The sequence below is a fragment of the Gymnoscopelus braueri genome (assembly GCF_963280865.1).
Source record: "Gymnoscopelus braueri genome assembly, chromosome: 12".
Taxonomy (NCBI): domain Eukaryota; kingdom Metazoa; phylum Chordata; class Actinopteri; order Myctophiformes; family Myctophidae; genus Gymnoscopelus; species Gymnoscopelus braueri.
Window position 1 is genome coordinate 31,843,631 of NC_137614.1, and position 22,969 is coordinate 31,866,599.

Consider the following 22,969-nt stretch of genomic DNA (forward strand, 5'->3'; position numbering starts at 1 on the left):
CCTGTGTGTGTGAGTGTGTGTGTGTGTGTGTGTGTGTGTGTGTGTGTGTGTGTGTGTGTGTGTGTGTGTGTGTGTGTGTGTGTGTGTGTGTGTGTGTGTGTGTGTGTGTGTGTGTGTGAGAGAGAGTGCATGCATGCATGCGTGCGTGCTATACCTGACTGCTCCTGAATGGAGGCCATGGAGAGTTCCTGACTGTTTTGTTTTGAATGCAGTTCTCTGGCGCTTTTGGATGAAGGGCTCTGCTGGTTGTCAGATGACAGGTTTTGACTACACGTCTCCTGTAAGTCCAACACATATGGTATTCAAATACACTGATACTGCATTTTTTGCATTTTTGTTCTAACAACTGCCCTCGGGTCCTACAGAACAACCTGTTCTGTAGGACCTGCTCACTGACCTGCTGCTGCTGATAGACAACTGGGACAGAGCCTCAGCCTCACTGACCTGCTTTATGCTGATAGACGACTGGGTCGGAGCCTCTGCCCCGCTACTTTCTCCCCCGAGACGTGCAGAGGAGTCCAGGCTGAACAGAGTACCCAGGGCTCCCCTGTTGGTCAAGGTGATGGTCCGTGAAATAGTCTGGCCGACCACGTGCATCCCAAAGTCTATGAGGTGGTTATCAATCTCCAGCTGGGGGGGAGGCGGGGGGGGTAGTAGTGGGCAGTTTAGGAAAGTATTTATGCATTGTATGTACGTCACTGTTTCAATGAAATGGGTTTAACAGCACACAGGAACACGATCGAAGTGGGTCAAAGTGTTCCCAGTGTTGTGTTGTGAAATACACAGTTCTGTGCTATGAATTACTGTAGGCTTCACAGATGCTGCTGAGTCCGGCAGCCTCTCTTCAGCTGAAGTTATTCCTCTCTGCTGCACTCCCTAATCAAAGCTGCATCAATACTCACATCACATTTCTTTGTAGTGCATCTGATGGCCACAGAGAAGGGGCCGGTGGCTGACACAAAGTGGACCTCTCCCTCCAGATCTGCATTGATCTGTGGGGATCAAATGATGGAACAATGGGATAGTTAAGGGTTGATGTGTTACGCTGACGTGGAATTTACTATCAAAATGTTTTGAATCGGTATGGATCAAATGATGCTGGTATTTGTTTAGATAATGGACATGGTACTGTATATTGGCCTGGATCTACTAAGAAAGTAAGGCACACATTATTTGGTGCAAAAAAGAATAGTGCATGCAGCTGTTTCTTGTGCTTAACCCAGTTTGCTAATACCTGTCATGTAAATGAGGTCAGCGCATATGTGCCACTCTCCAAAATGCTGCCGCTAGCGAGGCTAAAATGTTGTGTTAATTATGGTAAAAGAGCAAAATGGTCACTGTGTTGGGTTAGCAAGACAGCTTCCTTCATTTCCACCTGCAGAAATCTGTTAACCACTTTGTCCCTATTTTGGGCATGTACTGTAGGCGAAGATTTTCGAAAATGTTGTAATTTTTTTCAAAAGTAGCAGACATGAGAAGATCCAGTAAACAGCATCTAAAAAAGAAATGGTTGGTGTGACAAACCGTGGGCTGGAAAACTGCGTGCATGTCGCAGGACATTCCAGCCGGCACAGAGCCAGGGGGCTCAAAGCTGAAATGCAAAGGAGAGAAATTGAGAAAACAAATAATGATGAATAATGAAGAAAACACAATCAGTTCCAAGCAACACACACAAGTTACAACACATTCACATGTGCTGTATGCAACATGGAACAAAGAGAGATTCTCCAGCACAACTAGGACAAACCGGGTGAATGGTCAACCTGATGCTCAATTTGGGCGTTCACATCAAGCACTATAAATATATAGTTTTAAAAATCATTCTAACCTCAGTGGATGCTTAATACACACCACAACTATAACAGGCAAGACAATGGAGAACAATGGCCAGGTTTCCCAAACGAATTTGAGCTCCTGCGTAGCCTAGAAGCTGCGTAAGAGCCTCCACGCACCTGCGCAGTAGCAACCCCGCCACGCCCTATCTTCGTTAGTAGCAGCTGTGTGTGCCCAACGTGCCATCTAAACTGGCTTCAGGAGATACCATCGTCGTAGGTTCTCGTTACGTGTGTGCTAAAACTACATTCGCGAGACAGCATGCACGTGAACACCTCCTGGACGAAGTCTACGTAAAGCCTACGTAAACTACGTAGTGCTGTCCTACGCTACACAGCAGTTTAAACACCCTTTGCGAAAGTGAAATGGATCATAAAAATACCAGAGGCAACTGTCAGATGTCCTGAAGCAGTCCACTCCAAATACAACTTTTGAATAATATATTTATGAATTAAATTACAGCGGTGAGGTGACATCTGCAAGGTAAATAAAACACTAAAGTGTCCCCATTATGCAAGTAAATTAAATATACTTAAAATACCAAAAGTAAAGGAATGCAGAATGTCCCATTTCCCAAATTTAATATGTATTAAAATCTTTTGAAAATAGCAAATCTACAAGCTTGTGAGGCGTTGTGAGCTTGTAGATCTGCTATTTTCAAAAAAAAATTTAACCGTTCATAAACATGGCGAGCGCAACAGCTGTCACTTTGTGAGAGGAACTGGGGACTTTAATCATAACGTTTAACTATAAAACTTCGAAATTAAGGAAACATGTTTAGCTCAGCATCATTTATATACCTTTAGTTAAAGTTGTACAATGCAAATTCACAACTAACGATTTTTAGCAACCTCTGCTGGTCACTACCGTCACTGCATACAATTTCCGTGGTCCTCGATTACCCAGAATTCCATTCGTTTTCACCGGAAGCCGGAAGCGTTTCAAAAAGCGATCTTTTAATTGTTTTATACTATCTACGGATCGTTTCTCTTAGCCAGTGGAGCATTAGTTACCATGAGCTGTGCTTTCTTTTTCTGTTCTTTTTCGATCTTCCAATCCTACATTCTCTTAAAATCAGCGTGAGGTTCTTTTTTGATATTAGCGCGGTAGTTCCTGGCCAAACAGGAAACCGTTGCGTTAGTTCCTGGCCAAACAGGAAACCAGTGCATTTCCACCTCCGTTTTCCGGCCAGATGACGTCATTTCCCCGGGAAAGTCCCCCCAGTCCACGTTCAATAGAAAATATATAAATAAAAGGCTTCCGGGGGTGAAATTCATGGAGTGGGTGTTGTGAAACTTTTGCCACTCACAAAAGATATACAATTTAACTTTAGTTTTGTTGAAAACGTTACCTAGTATGCCTTTAACTTGGCATATGCTTAATATTTTTATCAGACGATCGGATCATCCGTGAGAGTACAATTTGTAAACTTCGGGTTCATGCATAGAGCGTTAGTGAACTCTCTGGGTACAGTCACACATGTCCGTAAAGCGTCCGTCAAGTTGCCGTACGGACGCCAGAAGTCCCATCCACTCCCATGTTTAAAAAAAAAAACGGAACGGTACTTCCGGTTTTAAACTTAACATGGGAGTGGATGGGACTTCCGGCGTCCGTACGGCAACTTGACGGACGCTTTACGGACATGTGTGGCTGTACCCACTAACGCTCTGATCCAGGGCTAGAAGCAGCGGAGCCGCCCGCCCTGTGTGCGTGTGCGTGTGCGTGTGCGTGTGTGTGTGTGTATATGTATATGTATATCTATATATATATATATATGTATATATATACATATAAATATATACATATACATATACACATATATATATATATATATATATATATATATATATATATATATATATATAAATTAAATGTGTGTGTGTGTGTGTGTGTGTGTGTGTGTGTGTGTGTGTGTGTGTGTGTGTGTGTGTGTGTGTGTGGTCGGTCGGTCGGTCTTTTCATAGATCTATTTCGCTACGATGGGTGTTACTACCGCCCCAGGGCGCTAGTAACAAACTGCTTCGTAGGACAGCACTGCAGGGCTACGCCTCTCGCAGAAGTAGGAGGAGAGTAGGATACGCCATTCTGTCTCCCAAATGTAGTTTTAGCACACACGTAACGCCGTGGACGTGGGAACCCATAGCACGTTGGGCACAACCAGCTTGCTACTAATGAGGGTAGAGCGTAGGTTTCGCCGGGTCCCAGGCTCTTACGCAAGCTGCGTAGGCTGCGCATGACCTGAAATCTACGTGGCTGCTATGGTACTGCGCAGACTGTGTGGACACACGTAAGACCCATCGTAGAACCTGCGCAGATGCTCAACGCAGCATCTCTACGAATCTCTTTGGGAAACGCGGCCAATATAGTTATAGCTATCATTACACTTATAGTGCTTAGTGGGAATGTCCCTTAAATCTTAATTCATTACTGTATATTTAATCATATTCTATTGCTGAAACTAAAAGTTAATTTTCAGAGGTAAAGAGAGTTAAGAAACATCATAAACTAAAGCAACATTTGTAACTGGCAGCAGATGCCAGCTCTGACCCTGATGAGGCCCTGAAGTGGTTCAGATCCAAACAGACAAAGCAGGACAGCAGATCGATAGTGAGGAAGAGACAAGGAACCGCGGAAGCAGGGAGGCTGCTCAGAATTCAGTAGAAAAACAATGAGTTACAAACACATAACAAGAAGCACCATTTGGAAACAGCGATTGCAATGATTTTCAAGCTTTTTAATTTCAATGACCACCAGTTAGATAATTAGGCCACAGTCCCCCATTAGATTATTTTTTTATCTCTAGCTTAGACCCCAATATACACTGTCAAATCCTCCATGTTAATTTAACTCTGTACAAATGGAACCAAAAGGTCCATCTGGCGATGCAACAGAGCTACACACAATACGCTCCCGGGCCCATTCATTGGGCAAGAGGGTAAGTCACGTCACCGGCCGTCGCTTCCCCTTTCCGGAAGGACATATAAGGCCCGGTCGTGACGTAGTACTTCTTCTTCAGTTCCTCTGTTAGCAGATGTAACTACGGCTCAAACGCATTAAAACAGTTTTTTTTTTAAAACAACCAAAATCTTCGATTCCAGTCTTCACGAGAGAAACCAGCTTTAGCCCTAAAAGCGGAGAGTAGGATAAATTGCCCACAGGCTTTCTCTCGCTCCAGAAACCATCTTTACAGCTTATTTCTACCTCGTGGTGAGTTGGCTAACTAGCCACCTTTAGCTGCTAACTAGCTACCTTAGCCGCTAACTTAGCTGCTAACTAGCCACGTTAACTGCTAGACTACAGCCACAGCTTCCGCTAGCACCTCGTTTCTTTAGGCTAACTCCCCGTATAGAGCTGTTAGCCTAGCTTACGACCGCCTCTCACGATGGCCAACGCTAGCAGCGTCTCCTCCTACGAATGCCCCCTACCATCGCGGCGATGTGGACTCCCAGACTGCTCGGCCCTGATCGCCGGAGACAGCAGCAGCGGTGAGTCGCCCGCCATCACCGGCCCCTTGTGCCGCGGAGACGCTGAGGCCTTGGATGCTAGCGGCGTTAGCGGCTCTCGCGACGCGCCGCAACGGCACTCCCACCTCCCCCCCTCGACCCCAGTAGCCACGAGCGGCGGTTCTCATCGCTTGCGGCACCTTGATGGGACGACGTTGTGCGACTCACGCCTCGCATCGATTGTGCGGTCCATGTTCCGGGCCTCCTGAACAGCGGAACGGATCTGCTGTTGGGCCAGGTTTGGCCGACCACAGGTCGATTTGTTTGCCTCAGCAGAGAACACGTAGAGTTCTCGTTTCTTCTCAGCGAAGGCAACAGACCTCTCGCTGTAGACGTGTTGGCACACAGTTGGCCGGGGGGAACTGCTGTACGCGTTTCCACCGCTGGGGCTACTCCGCCCGACGGTGGAGAGAGTCAGACTCCACGGTCTGTCTGCGCTGTTGGTGGCGCTGGCTTGGGGCATGTGGAGATTAGAGGTGACTCCTCTCCTCTACGCCAAGCCATGACCTCTCCCTCCGATCACGGACCTGCTGCGGTAGGCAGGGAACGAAATCGACCACCCCCGCCCCCGGGACCCAGACCGGTGGGTCTGGCCCGTGAGAGGGCTACCTTAGCCTTGTGTGGCTTGCCTCCTGATGTGGTGGCTACCATTCTGGGAGGGGCGGCGCCAGACGAGCTAGGCCGCCTAACAGGCCTCTGTTCCCAGCTGGGGATCTGGCAGTGGTGCTGGTTGCACTCTGCCGCTCTCCCTTTGAACCTTTCGAGGATGCGGACCTGAAATGAGTTAGTCTTAAGACGGTCCTCTTGGTGGCCCTGTCTACGGCTAAGAGAGTTAGTGACCTACACGCACTCTCGGTGAGTTCGGAGTGCTTGAGATTCTCTAATAACGACAGGAGGGTTCTTTTGAAACCGAAACTGAAGTTTGTTACCAAGACCGGGGTGGTGGCCCGGAAGGGACGGCCGGTGACGTGACATACCCTCTTGCCCAATGAATGGGCCCGGGAGCGTATTGTGTGTAGCTCTGTTGCATCGCCAGATGGCGCTGTTTCCCATAGTGAGTGTCTCACTCCAGAACTAAAAGAACCGGGGTTACATACGTAACCTCTAGTTCCATTTGTACAGAGTTTTTTTTTTTGGGGCTTTTTTTTTTGTGGCTTTTTCTGCCTTTATTGATAGGATAGTGAGCTGACACGAAATGGGGAGAGAGATGGGGGGGGGGGGGTGTGACACACAGCAAAGATCGACGGGATCGGGAGTCGAACCCGCGACAAACTGTCAAGCTGGATTACCAGCATATGTGGTATGCGCCTGGACCGCTAGGCCAGCGGGCGCCCATTTGTACAGAGTTAAATTAAGGTATGCATGTGTTCCCAAACAATCATTTAGCTGGGTACCCCCTGGAACCTCCTCAAGGTCCCAGGACCTCACATTGAGAACTAGTGAGGGTGGTTCCATGATTATGTTGCACAGTTAAATTAGAATCAGACTGCATTTTCTGTAGAGTCTCCAGTTGAGACTTCCATATGAACATGCATGGTTCTAGGTTTGTGATCTGCTGTTTTCTGTTTGGCAATCATTGATGGAAGTTGCAATGGAAGAGATAGTGGAAATTCCCAATCCTCACTCTCTAGAATTAATATTAAGAATTGTATCACATGCTAACCAATTTTTTTTTTTATATCTACAAAATGGTTATCTACACTGGTGAAACATCTCATTCTCTGAAAGAACGTATCACAGAACATATGCAGAGGAATGGTGTAACTAATCAATCCTATTGCTATACATTTTAATGAATTCAATCACCACATCTCCTCTTTATTTGTTTATAGGCTTTGAGCAGATTAGGCCTATAAACAAAGAGGTGGTGATGTCAACCTCCTAGAAAAAGAGAGGCATTCTTAACAGTACATTTTCAGTCACCAGTCTATTTCTATTTAAATGTTCCTTTTGACAACCCCAATGAAGACCATTGTTTTCTTCTAATGTCCCAACTTTGTTTGTGCACCTTGCTAGAGGGTGAGGTTGTGCTCTTTTCCCAGAGACATTGCAGCTTCAATAGCCGATGGCTAGGACCGCAGACTAGGAGATACAGTAGCCTCTGTAGGGATACGTTAACTGGTACTCTGCAAGTATGACAAAGCTCATTGATGGACCCCATAGATATTTGACCATCCAGAAAAACAACAACTATTTCTAGTGTAACCAGGAAAACAATTAGACAGTTATGAAATAAATGAATTTAGTTCATTTTGTTCATATACACAAGCCCCAATTTCTGTTATTTTTGGGGAGACAGAGAAAGAGACACGCAATATGAAAGAAAACAAATAAATGGTTCATTTGAGAATAAACAAGGAGTGAGGCCATGCATGAAACAACTTGGCGGTGTGCTGTATTTTTAGCTGCAAACCAGGCCATCTTTCCAGTGCAGCAGACCAGCTACAGTACATTATATGTCTGAGAGCGTGGTTGCCGTTTTATATGCTGTTATACATTCTGGCTGCTTAACTAGTGTGCACTTAAGAGTTTATTATTCAGTTCAACAGAGCTAAAACACCCTGACGCTCACAGTGAGTTCTGAGCAGATTAAGATCATGAATCACAACAATATGAAAATTGTGGTGGCATTCTGTATTATTGCGCATAGCTGTGACACAATAAGTTAACATTTCTGTGAAATCCATGTTTTAATAAAGGATCTTTAATCTGTGGCTCTGAAAGGGGGCTAGCTGTCTGTGTGTGTGTGTGTGTGTGTGTGTGTGTGTGTGTGTGTGTGTGTGTGTGTGTGTGTGTGTGTGTGTGTGTGTGTGTGTGTGTGTGTGTGTGTGTGTGTGTGTGTCTGTCTTGTCTGTCCAGAGCAATCAGTGCCACATTTATTTTGCATACTGCTAGACAAACCTGGAACCACTTTTTGTTCACATGTGTTTTATACTTTTTGAAATATTTTTACTTATACCTTTTTTATATCACTTATTATGGAAGTCATTTGGGCTCGGATTACCCAAATCTGGGCACGGATGACGTGTAAGCACGCACAAATAAGCAACTACACTTTAGAAAGTCTAAAAAAACGCAACCACCCAATATTCATAAGCGACTTTATAGACAAACAAGCACAAAGTCGCTGATAATAAGCGTACTTGGCAACACTCGAGCCAAGCCGTCTATAAGGAAGTGAATGCTGGTGGAATCGGGCTGAAACCCTGTCCAACTAATAGAGAGATGCTAGGGTTCATGTGGTTAATTAGTATCACTGGTAACACCTGTAACAGAATGTAACATTGCCCTACTAATTATGTCAGTATGACTGCTGTGAAAAAGGTCTGTTTTCTAGTGTCTTCCTTTATATGGGACTTCAGCTCACAATCCCACAGGGCACAGAGGGATGTCCTTCATCCAGCCACATCACCTAAAATAGGTGCGAGTTTGTGAACCAACTGCTTTTTGTTCATGCTGTTTCTCCGAGCATGGCAGGCAAGCAAGCCTGGGCCAATGGGCCATGCACCTGGCGGTGTGTCCCAGCAGAGAGACGATAAAGCAGTCAGAGAGTCCGTTCTGGCAACATGCACTGCTACTGTATGCTGAGGGGGGAGGAGGTTGGGTGTTGGAAGCCATTTTTAGAATTTCAGGGGGCGTACAGGGAACCATGGGCTTCTGTGAAAAAAAAGCCTAACATATTCCCTGGTTCACATCTCTCTCTCTTTCTCTGTCTCTCTCTCTGCTGCTGTGCAAATGTTGCTTATTGGATGCGTGAGCCGTGAAGACTTTGCCGTGGTCACGACTGGCTTCAATCATGTGATATTCGGAGTGCTGGGATATGTGCACAACATGGTTGCATAATAGTTCATAAAATACTGTAGTTATGGTCATTAAGAGTTGCTTTTAGTGAAGAACCCCACACTGTAAAAAATACTTAACTTAATTTAAATGTATCCATTTGTAACTCCTGTCAATTTGGTTACATTTGTACACTCTCCGAGTTAAATTAACACTCAGGATGTTAGAATACAGTGGTTACAGTGCTCCTCTGATTCAGGTCAGGAAATAATGAAGTGTGACACTTCAGAATCATGTGGGAGATTCTGTGAGCCTGGTGGCAGGAGAGAGGGGGAGAGAGAGAGAGAGAGAGAGAGAGAGAGAGAGAGAGAGAGAGAGAGAGAGAGAGAGAGAGAGAGAGACGTTATACACTGCAATATCCTGAGTGCTAATTTACCTCTGAGAGTCTAATTGTCTCGGCATGAACACACTCTCAGGAGTTTCTGGTGCCTACATGCAATGCATGTTAAAAACAGAGACAGTCAGAATGAGAGGGCGGGCTGTGTGTGGGTGCACCTCTAACCACTTGAACCCTAGCATCCCTCCTCCAGGGTTTACATTTGGCAATAATAGCAGATCTACAAGCCCAGTGCGTGTCATAACCTGACGTGTTATGAGATTGTAGAGCCGACCCTTATCAACTAAGTATTAGTTAAGAAAGGTTTTAGGTGGTTAAAAGAGTGAATGTACAGTATATGAGTAGTATCCATGATGTGCGAGAGTGCGCGGACCAGAGTGGTGGTGACTGATGAGTTCAGACAGTCCCTACTGAGGCTGGACGGCGGCAGCAACAACTAGTCTCCTCTTCACCCCGCAATGTAGCCTGGGAGACAATTGGCACGGTCAGGCAGAATGGAAGAGATGAGACGAGATGAGAAATGGCGAAGAGAAAGGGCCGGGGGACCGTGTCAATTGGTATGAAGCTAACATGCAGGAAATTGATATATATATCGAGTGACCTGTGGTACGCACATCGCTTGCTCGGGCTGTGGGCTGCTGGCTGGCATGGAGACGGGCTTGTGTCTGCAAATTTTTGACGCGATACAATGCATTGTGAGCTTGAAGATCTGGTATTTTCAACTTTTCAGGCTTCAGACTGAGAATAGAAGAGCCCTGGCATGGTCTGCCTCATCACTCTTATGGCCTGACTCATTGCAGTGACTCTATGGACCGACTCACTGCACTGACTCTTATGAGAGGAACTGAGAGCATGGTGCTCCAAGCTGGTGTCCATATGTAGGACGGCTAGGCTTCATCTCATCTTCTCTCAAACATGACTGACTTTCCAAATTGCTGTATCCTCTCTATTAACTTTTCATTGAACATTAAAAAAATCCAGCCAAATATGCTGTTGAGGTGAACAAACATAGAATAAACTTGAATCTGTTGCCAACTTATGCCATTTCCCAGAATTACTTTAGACAGCCAGTCACTCTTTCATAAAAGCGTTTCGTTTAGGGATACTATAGTATTTGAGGTGCAATTTTCCTTTAAAAATTACATAATACAGCCTTGTTAAAAGAGCTGAAAATGGCCATGCCCTTCTCTATGATTTATACGACTTTGGGTACTAAGTAAAGCGCTATATACATTTTTAACTCTCTCAGTGCCACGCCCCGAGATATCCCGAGTTTTTCCCGAGTACCCTCCCTGCCAGCACGAGAAATCCCGAGTTTTTACTTTTGACTGTGGTCGCGCTATACTGTTTATTTTTCATGATCACTTTCGCTTCCTGACTCCTTCAGACTCATTGGGTTCCGGTTTCATGACGCAGATTCCGTTTCCGGTTCTCATTTTTTTCCCGCGGTCATTTTCGGCCAGAATAGGGAAAGTCACGGTTTTTCACACGGTATAAAAAACGAACGGAGAGGTCCACGTCTACTCTCTTTGGTCTGGGTGACGATCAGTCATCGTAGTCGTGTATCACATCGTAATTTAGCCCGATCAACGATTGTCAAAAATTTCAACATCCGGTTATGACCGGATGTGACGTGAGCCTGTTTGGGAGGGGGCGAGTGAGCCAGCGAGGTCATCAATGTGTCGATTTGTTGCTCTCTACTGGTAGAACTGTATTATGGGTTTAAAAACCCAATCAGATAATTTATTTGAATGAAAAATTAAAAAATTTAAAAATTTAAAAAAACGCAAATTGCTGGCACTGGGGGAGTACTTTATGAAAATACTCTTGGCAGTGAAAGAGTTAATGTAGTATTATTATTATGATTACTTTAATTTCAGACATTGTTACTTAGACACCAGGGAGACCCTTTTCTTATTCACTTAAACCCTCTATTTTTAGTAAAACGGACCTAACTGTACTTTGACCACTTTTTCCGTCTACACCAAAACTCTTTGCCAAAAATTGAGTCTCACAACATGTACCAACGCAATGCGTTGTGAGCTTGTATATCTGCTATCTTTGGTACAAAACGTGGTTGTTAATTCCACCTGCAGCTAACTCTTACCTGATAGAGATGAAATCCATCAGTTGAGTGGAGAGTCCCAGAAGCTTGCAGTAGTTTGTGGCGTAGGTGATGTTAGTCAGGAAAACCTTCTTTTTGTATGTTTTCCCCACCTCAAAGTCCTGTGATTGCACATTTTGAGTGACAGTAAGTCTAAGGCTATTATGATCGATAAACAAAAGGCTGAAAAAAAGACTAAAGAAAAGCTGTGGGAGGGGGGAGGGAGAGAGGGATTGGTTTTGTTGTGCCTATGTTGTGTGTAAAAGAAAAAAAACACATTTTGAATAAACATAAAAAAGGTAAAACTATGAAAATCATACATCATTTGAAATATTTGGGACAATACAAATTGGGGAATTTGTTTGTAGTGTAAAAGGAGTGTGTACAAATCAACAAAAAAAAAAAGAGTAAATTAAACTTTTTTTTAAAATTAAAACCTAGCGTTGTAGTAGTACCTTGAAAATGATTACGTCAGGTTTACTGATGAATGGTGGCCCTTTCATCTCTTTCCCACAAACAACTTTTTTAGCAGGCATCGTGAGAATCCCAGCGGGAACTGGCACTGCAGGCACGTTCTGCTTCTCTGCTGTTTTCTGGGGCAGCTTAGCCAGAGCCTCCTCATCTAGGCTCCTCTTTGATTGTACCTGGAAATGTTAATGTCATTTTCAATATTTATTTTCATCATACAGTAACTTGACTCATGACGTCAAACTTTGAAGAGATACAGTGCTCTTTTACAAAAAATAAATAATATACTGTAACAAGCACCTTTGTTCACTTTTGTACCGTATTTACAAATAAATGTCATACAAATTAGGCCAGAACTTGGGTGGGGACACTGAACCACAAGGCAAGGCCCTGAAACTTCATAGATCTCCAACTCATTATCTGACATGTGGTCCAATTTGGTCAACCAGGTAAATGATTGCTTTAACACGTTGTCATACACAACTTATGACATTTTCCGTGTACAACAATGAGACAGGTTGCATTTGAACTACTACACAGTATGCACACCTCTGGGTTACCATTGGATTTTGTTGGAGAGTGTGTGTGTGTGTGTGTGTGTGTGTGTGTGTGTGTGTGTGTGTGTGTGTGTGTGTGTGTGTGTGTGTGTGTGTGTGTGTAAAAATGTACACAGAATTGGTCCTTGAGAGCTCAATTCTATTGTGTCATTTCTTTAATAACCTCTCAACATCAAAATAATATATATTATGTACAGTATAATAACGTTTCACAATACACAAAATGCTTATATGCACTGCCATGAACACTTTGTTTTCTTTCTCTTTAGACACAATCTGTGTCTACACAGCTGTTCCCAACAGATGATATAGTGCAGTACAGGCTTTCTCCAAGCAGATGACCCTAGGAACACGCTGCCCACGCATGTCTCTGCTGTGTACTAGTTGCCTACTTACGATATGATCCAGGTAGAACTGAGCTCCACAATCCTGCCCTACCTTCAACACATTCTGCTACAAAATAACATAACTGCCATTTTCAGCGAATGCCCACCTATTAAGACATTGTTTAAGTAGTTAAAGGTGCCTCAAAGTACGATCAAAATAGTTATTTGAGGAACCATTTGTGGTTCCTCAAAGAACATTGACAAAAAAAAGATTCTTTAGTCGGTGATGGTTCTTCATGGAACCATATAGCCTTTCAAAGAACCATTTAAAAACCATTATTATTACCCTGTGTATAGGAGGAAAGATCCTTTTCCACTTGGCTTCACACTAGTGTAGAGGTCTGAGCTGTAGCGCTGTGTTCCTTCGGAGTCCTCGACGGCACTGGCACAATTAGAAGCGACGCCTGTCACCGCAGAGCTTAAGTGTAGGGGGACAGACAGAGAGAGCCTGTGCTCCTCTCTGATGGAACTAGAGAAGCTCCTCTGCTTCAATAATGACCAGACCAGTGGCTGTCTCTTGAGCACACATGCTCCTCCAGTGCATCGTTCAGTGTCCAACAGCACAAGCAAGTTGCTCACCAAAAATAGCAGCACTACAAGCTCACAATGCGTCGCAGCGCTGTGCGTTGTATGCTTGTACATCTGCTATTTCGTTCACAACACCCACGCGCAATTACAGTAAGTATAACTCAGGCTTAAATGGAGCGGTTGTACTGGCCAGCTCCCAGGAGTTAAGTAAAAGTATGTGTCCATTATTTAAAATGGTTTGACAGGATAACCAGGACAGCATGCATGGTGTATTGTGTGTGCATCCTTACATTTTACCAATGACGTGCTCAACGTACATTCTACTATAAAAACAAAACTCTATCAGTCAGTCCTTCCATCCTCATCCATTTTTTTGCTTCAGTGGGCTGACCAATCAATCTCAATTTGCACCCAACTCGGAGTAAGGAAGCGGTTTCTTTATTTTTTCTTTCTTTTGCATTTTCACCCCAGGCTTTGGGATCTGCAGTTGCCCAGATGGACAGTGGGTGGAAATAGCTTTAACAGGCTCTGTGCATAACTGTAGTCCCTGGCTTTCAGAAGGTGGCATACCCATTTCCTGTTCACATTCCCATGCACTAGCTTCGTTTGATTGGCTCAGCAGATTTGAACTGGATGCACATGTGTCATACAGTATGTGTTTCCAGTTCAAACCTGCTGCCAAGCCAGTCAAACAATGCCATTGGAGAATGAACTGGAACAGGAAACGGGTATGCCAACTTCTGAAAACTTGGGACTATGGTTTGCTGGGAAGGACTGTTTGTTGCTGGAAAGCAGCATAGATTTCATTTTTACCTTATGCGTTTGATCCCAAAGGCCAAAAAACTCAGGCTCAGCGAGGATCTGGGCCCCACCCAGTTCCTCCTCCTGGGCCCTGGGTTCCTGCACGCCTTCCTGGTCGGAGAGATCCGACGAAGAGCCGTCATCGTCACTCAACTCTCTCTCCTGATGGTCGGATATACACAGCGTCCGGAGTGTTACAAAGTGATTGAAAGGGGAATGAAACCCTACGCTGATTTTGTAGTACGTTTCAAGTTACTTGTGTACGTTAAAAACTACAGATGGGTAAAAACATGGCAGACTGACCTTATAGTACACAGTGGCTGAGTCCGAAGTGCCTCACTCATTCACTAATCTGTACTCCCTCTACAGGGAGTTCTATGTGGGAAACTACTATATATAGAGAACGCATTGGCGACAGCTACGTTGCATAAAGAGTATGCAGCCTGCCCTTCTGCAGTTTTTAACATGTACAGGATAAATAAATAAAACTACAAAATCGTCTCAGAGTTGAATTCCCTTTAACTATAACTTTGTCAATTTACACTTTCAGAATTAAATTAACATTTAATGTATTCTTACAGTTTACATTTTCCAATCGGCACTAACATCTGTCTCTGTGCAGGTTGTTTGTTGGGCAAATCAAATCTCTCTATGTTACAAATCACATTTAGACATTATGAGCCACCCACTCCTCTGGTCCTCTCCTCTCTGGCTGGTGGGGGTTTAGGATCCAGGTAGTGTAGGACCTTCTCCCTGGCCCTCCCCAGGTTCAAGGGAGGGGTGCGTGGGCACCGCAGTGCCTGGCGCCTCTTGCTTCTCTCTGCCAGCTGATCCTCCTGAAGGATTTTGGCCACAATCTCCACCCTCTTTGACTTCTGCCTCTCCTCGAATTCTCTGAGAGGAACAAATCGAACAACATCACATTATAGTGAAACGGGGTCATGTTTTGCTCAGCGCACAGCGAGAGAAAACACCCACACGTATGCTGCATGGAGTGGGTGTCGAAAAGAAACATGTGGGAGAGGAAAGGAGAGGAGCACACACTGTTTCTTTCGCTGGAACTCCTGTAGTTTCTTCTGTTGGACTAAATGCTTGATACTGTTGAAGCCTTGAGCCTGCAGAGATGCTTTCAGTTGTCTCTCTTCCTGCTCTTTCCTCTGGGCATGAGCCTTGGCTCTGCGCTGCTGAGCCTGCAAGCTCTCCTGGAGAAATCACATCATTGAAATCTTTACTTTGTAAAGCATGTGAAACAATCACAGCTAATTGACTTCAGCAGAAGAGCAAGTTCCGCTGAACTCTTACTGAACTATTATTATGATGATGTGTCCACAGTTCATCATATCCCACTAAAGCTGCAATTTATAACCTACTTTAATGGACATTTTATCCAATTTGTCCGTAGAGTGGGTTAATACAATATAGCAAACCTGCAGTTGTTGCAGGTGGTCTCCGTATTCTTCCAATGAGAAATTTAGACCCTGGTTTTGGGTAGGACACTGACTGGTTGACGTTTGGTCTCCCATACTGGTATTTTGCACCGTGTGGGCTGGCTTACTTGTGTAGCTGCTATATTCTCCTTCAGTGTCGTCACCGCCTGCATTCGCTTTTGCATTAGCTCTCCCCTCCGACGCTCCTTTTCAGCCTCTCGCTGATGCAACCTGAATGTTACAGGAAATAAATATAGCACATGCAGTACACACACAGCTAAGAATACATCAAAACATGTATACCTCCAAGATGATATGTTTACTGTAAAAAGCGTGCATTGGGCTAACGGTACTGATGCCTGCAGCATGTTGACAACTCTTGCCCTGTCTACGGCATGCAAACACACTGTATAGCGAGTACTTTAATTAATTTAACTCTGATACAAATGGAACCAAATGGACCCTTATTTGGTTACATTTGTACGCTCTTTGAGTCACTAATAATTCTAGTGAGTGTATGCTCATTCATGTTTATGATTGGCTACTTGCCAGCCTGGTTACCTTTTAATGGTCTCTCTCAGGTACTTGGCAACTCTCTTCCGACTGGCCTGGGCCTGCTCAATGTTCTTCTGACACTGAGCTTCCTCTTTCTTCTGCATGGCTGCCTGTTTCCTGTGAACACACGCAGTCACATCACAGACGCGCGCGTACACACACACACACACACACACACACACACACACGATCTGGACATGACCATCCTCTTGGCACTACCTCACCTTTTCCGACACCCCTAAAGTCTTCTCTATAGCCCATATTCTGCAAAAATCTCAGGGTTCAAAAAATGTCATCACCAGTAACTAAGCTCCTAGAAAGAAGAGAAACTATAGCAACTAAAAAGAAAAGGTTTAGAGGAATCTTGTTTTAGGGGAACCAGTAATTTATGACTATTTAACATGTTAATGCTTTGCATCGTTTTTTAGAAATATATTATAAGTGTAATTATAGGACCAATCATTTTCTTTTTCGCATGATAGAAAATGTGCAGATGTACTTTCTTTTCCCTTACGCCTTGAGATTCTGCATCTTCAGCTGCAGGTTGTGGGTGGTGGTGTTCTCCTGCTGCAGCCGGGCCACTGCCCTCTGGGCTTTCCGAGTCTCGTAGGATCTCTCCTCCTCCTGCACCTCCTGTCGCAGTGAGGAGAACCTGCCGAGTTCCACCTCCACCTCACACAGTTGCAGCCTGACGGGGAGGAAGGGGGAGGGGGACTTGATGAGGCAGATGGTGGGTTTAAGACATGTAATTGTGGATCTACGTATGCAAATTTTTTAATCAACACTCTGGATTTTGTTGTGTGTATCCGCTGAAACTCACTCTTGTTCCCTCAGAGCGGTGCTGATGCGGGCCTCCACCTCCTCCTCTCTCTGCAGCTCTCCACACAGACGCTTGTGTTGGGCTCGTAGACGGAACGCCGCCGCGCTGCAAACAGTGCAGGCAGATGGTTGGCTGGCTTAGTTTTGTAAGCAGTTTGACAGCGTTTGCAAGTTCGGAACGACTGAAGGCAACTAAGGCTTAATTTACCAAGTCTAAGTTTAAGGCGGAAATAGCAGATCTACAAGCTCACAAAGCGTCCCATCATACGAAGAAGTATAAATCGGGGTTAACCTGCTATCTGCCTCTCTCTGACGCTCCATCTCTTCCTCCACTTTGTCCCTCTGTTTCGCCAAGTCAGCAATGTTCTGATGGCAGATTCTGAGCTCTTCTCTGGAAGAGAAAACACACAATGCCAAAGGCACAAGGCTCACTGTTGAGCTAGCACAACATCGCAGTTTGAAATCCGTTCGGAGGGAACGTTTTCAAGGCCACCGGTGCCGGGACGAGTTCAGGGCATATGGCTAATGAATTCCTTCAATGGTTATCAAACGACACAAAAGAGGCTGATTCCGTTACACACACACACACACACACACACACACACACACACACACACACACACACACACACACACACACACACACACACACACACACACACACACACACACACACACACACACACACACACACACACACACACACACACACACACACACACACACACACACACACACACACACACACTTTTGGGAATCTAATGAAGTGCAACTCAACAATCTGTGCCCAGGATAAGGCCTTCGCTTAGGAGTGTTTAGGAGTGATGTTTTGTTGGTCAGAACACAGAATGACTACATCGCCCCATGCGCTACATCTCTGTGCGTTTGTGGGAAATGACAGACATTTTATCCATGCTATGGCCTGCATCATGGTTCATTGGGTGCTTAATGGCGGACGCATAAAACAGAGTGAAGAAATGTGGGCAGACAGAACATTATAGGAAATGTTCTACCCTCGGCTGAAGTGATTTTCTACAAATTGCTGAATCAATTGGTACAGAAATGATCTGGGCCTCGTTAAGGAGGTTCAGGACGAGAGAGTTCTTTAAATGGAGGAACTGCATGCGTTGCAGAAGATCTAAAAAAAACTCCTTTGAACATCAAGTATAGGTCTGCTTTGTCACACCAGCCTGGTCGCCAGAGAAAATGTTGGAACTTGGCACTGACACTAAAACCTTGCATATCATCTTTCAGATAAAGACAGACCATGTTGACTCTGTTATAGATTTACAAGTAAAATAACTGATTCAAACCGTATCTGTATGTTATTTTTTCTCATAGCATTTTTGATTTACGGTAGACATCCTACTATAATTTTACAAAGCTCTGTAGTGGTGGTGAGGTGGTGAAGTGGTGAGGCCAAAATTTGTTCTGTCCGGTTCTCCTCAGTGGCTGGAGCAATTGATCTGAATTTGCACACAGCCATTGACCATTACCATGTGCACGGAACAGCGAAGCCCGTTTTTCGATTTCACCAAATCTCAGCGTTTTTGTGTAAAAGAATGTCGCCATGGTTACGGCTGCCCAGCTGTGGGATGGCCCCGCAAGCTATGGGACGAACTGCCTCCCGGGTTGCCAGATCATGTGCGCATATCCCCCCACGGGTATGGACTAGTGTGTATAATCCCCAAAAAACACAAAATGTGCAGATGATTTCTGTTCAGGGTCTGAAATAAATGCTTTTTTTATTAACCATTTAAACCCTACCTACAGTATGTAAATGTATGTGTATACTTGCATGTATATACTTCATTGACCGGGGTCCCCAATCTACAAGCTACTGTAACAACGTGTCGCAATGCGGCACATTGTTAGCTTGTATGTAGATCCTCTATTTTCGCCAAATGTTTGCCTACTATGACATGCCCAGAATATGGACACTAGGGTTCATGTGGTTACTTTGTATCGTTTAAGGACTAAGAATATCCAACAAAATGCTATGGGGGAACGTAAAAATAGCACATCTACAAGTTCACAACACATGGTGTTGCGAAAATTCAGGTATTTTTGGCTAAGAGATTTGGTGTAGACGGAAAAAAGCGGTCCTAGTACAGTTGCAACTCAGGTCCATTTCACTAAGACTAGAGGGTTTTTAAGGTGCTGCTGCTAACTCCAGAGGTCTGCAGGTTGCCATGTCCAGACCTGACTTTCAGCACGTCATGCTCCTTCTGCCGGTGAAAGGTGTCCAGCTGGTCCAGGTTTCGTCTCAGCTTGAACATCCGTGCTGTCGCTGCATAACTCCTGTCTCCACCATCGCTGTCCGCCACCACAAGGTCACCGTCACTGTCATCCCTTTGGGGCAGATGCAGAAACGACATATGGAAAAGGTTGCATGGTTAATGTGAAAACAGAGTCACACTGTACATACTGTGCATACAATTATGTGATTGCAGGTCGTGGAGGTGTCACTCCACAAATGGAACTTGGGATTATTGAAATGGGACACATGGATGACATGATGTGTGTATTGTAACCCATAACATACTGGAACGTTATTTGTGTATGAAATAGAGCTTGTACTATTACTAATTATAGTGACTTATGGTGTTCAGCCTGACCAGTATGACTTTTTCTACATTGCAACAATGGATGCTACGAGAGAACGATGGAATAGCCTTTTGTTCCAACTGAGCGTTTAACAGATAATGATTCACAGGTAAATACTGTGGGAGCCACTAACTCACAGATCTTCAAGCCATTCTAAATCAGCAGGAATAGCTGCATCTTCGTCTCCGAAGGTCTCATCATCCATTCCTTCATCTGAAATATAAAAACAAACTGTTACACAAGGATATCTTCAGCAAATGCTCAAGCGCTTAAACAAGGCGGCCTGAATAAAAAAATGCAGAAAAAAAGAGCAGACCAAGTTCAGGTTCAGTTATATAAAGAAAATGTTTTTGCTATCCCTGCCTCTGAGTTCACACAGAAGATGTTTGCCCTTTACCCCTGTTTTTTTTCCTAATCTACAGTGTAAATGTGCATTTGTTATAGTAAATAAATATATGTATTTTTAACAAATATCACACGGTACAAATGGCAGAGAGGTCAGGCACGCACGCAGACACGCATGGTTGATTCACCTCCAGTTTCATCATCATCATCATCATCATCAGTCCAGGTACAGGTGTTGCCTGGTGGGTTTTCAGACACATCTGAGAGCACTTCTGAGGGACTTTCCATGTCTGCCTGCTTCCCTTTCACCTGCATTTGTAATGTAGGTTCATGCTAAAGCGTTAATATATCAAATTAATGCGACGCAGAGTTAAAGGGATATTTCACTTTCAAAAAAACTTTTCGGCATTTTATCGTCTACTCAGGCCTTTGTGAACCCCCCAGACAGTTTTTAAGTTGCTCGATTCAGTATTTAGACATTTGATATTCATTTTATCAGACACGCCCCCTTCCTATACAAACCCATTGTAACTTCAAACTCCATTTTGACCATGTTAGATTCATCAAAAACACCGTCCTTGGTTCTGGTGACTCACCCTGCCCCCCTAATGCGCGAGGGGGCCGTGTTTTTTCAATTACTTTTTTCATTTATTTTAAATATATTTTTTTGAAAATTGAAAAAATAAAATACAATAAAAAAATACAATAAAATAAATGAAAAAAAATATTCTGAAAAACACGGCCCCCTCACGCATTAGGGGGGCAGGGTGAGTCACCAGAACCAAGGACGGGTGTTTTCGACGAATCTAACATGGTTAAAATGGAGTTTGAAGTTACAATGGGTTTGTATAGGAAGGGGGCGTGTCTGATAAAATGAATATCAAATATATAAATACTGAATCGAGTAACTTAAAAACGGTCTGGTGGGTTCACAAAGGCCTGAGTAGATGATAAAATGACCAAAAGTTTTTTTGAAAGTGAAATATCCCTTTAATATTACTAGAATGCTTAGCAGTGGTGGAAAAAGTACAAAATTTTTTTACTTAAATAAAAGTAACAATGCTGCAATGTAGAAATACTCTGTTACAAGTAAAAGTCCGTAATTCAAAATTGAGCTGAAGTGGTTAATGGTTTTGTAATGATAATCCAAATCTACAAAGTAACTAGTACCTAGAGTTGTCAAATAAATAAAGTAAAAGTACAATATTTGTCTCTGATTAGTGGAGTAGAAGTATGAAGTATTGAAAATTGGACATACTTTAGTAAGTAAAAGACAATAGCTACTTCAAAATTGTACTTACGTACAGTACAACAAATGTACTTATTTACTTTCCACCACTGGTTACTTACTAGAATGCTTTAACCAAATCTCCAACGTGTCGCAAAGGCAACTCGTCGTTTGCTGCTTGTAATCATTTCAACCTGCGACAGCATGAGCTCAAAGTTAGCAACTGTTTTTGACAACATAACAAAACTACTTACCGTTTTCTTTGGTCGCGACGTTCTTGACAAAATACCCTGTAAACTTTATATTGCTACAGCAGTTGTCAGTCCGCCATGAGTGGACTGTTTTGTCATGTTGCCATGGACAACCGAGGTAAGGAGGGGGCGGGGCGACTCTCCCCAGAGGCTGCAGGTTAAAACAAAGCCTCTCATGCAACAACAACGGTATTTATTATATACTGATTATCAGTGGTGGAAAAAAGGACTCACGTAAAAGTATTAATACTGTAGTGTAGATACTCTGCTACAAGTAAAAGTCCCATATTCAAAATGTACTAGTAAAAGTACAAAAGTATCGGCATCAAAATATACTTAAAGTGCCAAAAGTAAAATCATTCTCATTTCAAAAGTTCAAAATGTATAAAAAAATATGTTGAAAATAGCTGATCTACAAGCTCACAGTCACAATGTGTGGCGTGCATTGTGAGGTTGTAGATCTGCTATTTTCAAAATGGCTCAAATATGGCTGAAGTGGTTTGAATTGTAATAATAATCAAAATCTACAAAGTAACTAGTAACTTAAGTTTTCATATAATTGTAGTGGAGCAAAAGTACAATATTTTCCTCGAGATGTTGTGAGTAGAAGTAAAAGTAGGCCTATTGAAAATTGGAAATACTGAAGAAAGTGAAAAATACCTCAAAATTGTACTTAAAGTTGTACAATGCAAAATCACAAATAACGATTTTTAGCAACCTCTGCTGGTCACTACCGTCACTGCATACAATTTCCCTAGTCCTCGATTACCCAGAATTCCATTCGTTTTCACCGGAAGCCGGAAGCGTTTCAAAAAGCGATCTTTTAATTGTTTTATACTATCTACGGATCGTTTCTCTTAGCCAGTGGAGCATTAGTTACCATGAGCTGTGCTTTCTTTTTCTGTTCTTTTTCGATCTCCAAATCCTACATTATCTTAAAATCAGCGTGAGGTTCCTTTTTGTTAATAGCGCGGTAGTTCCTGGCCAAACAGGAAACCGTTGCGGTAGTTCCTGAGGACGTCGGCCACGACGTCATGACGTTGGCCAGGAACGTCATTTTCCCGGGAAAGTCCCCCCCGTACACGTTCAATAGAAAATATATAAATAAAAGGCTTCCGGGGGTGAAATTCACGGAGTGGGTGTTGTGAAACTTTTGCCACTCGCAAAAGATATACAATTTAACTTTAGTTTTGTTGAAAACGTTACCTAGTATTACTTTAAGTAAAGTACTGGAGTATATACTTTGTTACTTTACACCACTGCTGATAATAAAAGTAAATAAAACATCGACTGATGCACTAGTCAGTGTTGTTACCTGGTGTCACTGGGTGTTTCGGGTCTTGCAACAGACACCCTCCTCCAGCCAGGCGACCCGACCGAG

The 22,969-nt window shown here is 43.7% G+C and overlaps 1 protein-coding gene across 1 annotated transcript in view; it reads right to left on the reverse strand.

Moving 5' to 3' along the window:
• Positions 1–19,973, reverse strand: part of cfap74 (cilia and flagella associated protein 74) — a gene marked incomplete at its 3' end in the record, with an annotated part of 58,817 nt that extends 38,844 nt beyond the window's left edge. Inside the window, exons 1-16 of the mRNA XM_080443915.1 lie at positions 19,902–19,973; positions 19,360–19,509; positions 17,451–17,549; positions 17,160–17,264; positions 16,854–17,027; positions 16,346–16,456; positions 15,913–16,015; positions 15,402–15,559; positions 15,047–15,251; positions 14,370–14,519; positions 12,073–12,261; positions 11,621–11,739; positions 1,525–1,591; positions 903–992; positions 445–630; positions 155–278 (exon numbers count right to left, since the gene is read on the reverse strand). Of these exons, the coding sequence (XP_080300041.1) occupies positions 155–278; positions 445–630; positions 903–992; positions 1,525–1,591; positions 11,621–11,739; positions 12,073–12,261; positions 14,370–14,519; positions 15,047–15,251; positions 15,402–15,559; positions 15,913–16,015; positions 16,346–16,456; positions 16,854–17,027; positions 17,160–17,264; positions 17,451–17,549; positions 19,360–19,509; positions 19,902–19,969 (2,098 nt within the window). The 5' untranslated portion in view covers positions 19,970–19,973. The remainder of the gene's footprint in view (positions 1–154; positions 279–444; positions 631–902; positions 993–1,524; positions 1,592–11,620; positions 11,740–12,072; positions 12,262–14,369; positions 14,520–15,046; positions 15,252–15,401; positions 15,560–15,912; positions 16,016–16,345; positions 16,457–16,853; positions 17,028–17,159; positions 17,265–17,450; positions 17,550–19,359; positions 19,510–19,901) is intronic.
• Positions 19,974–22,969: the final 2,996 nt, after the last annotated feature.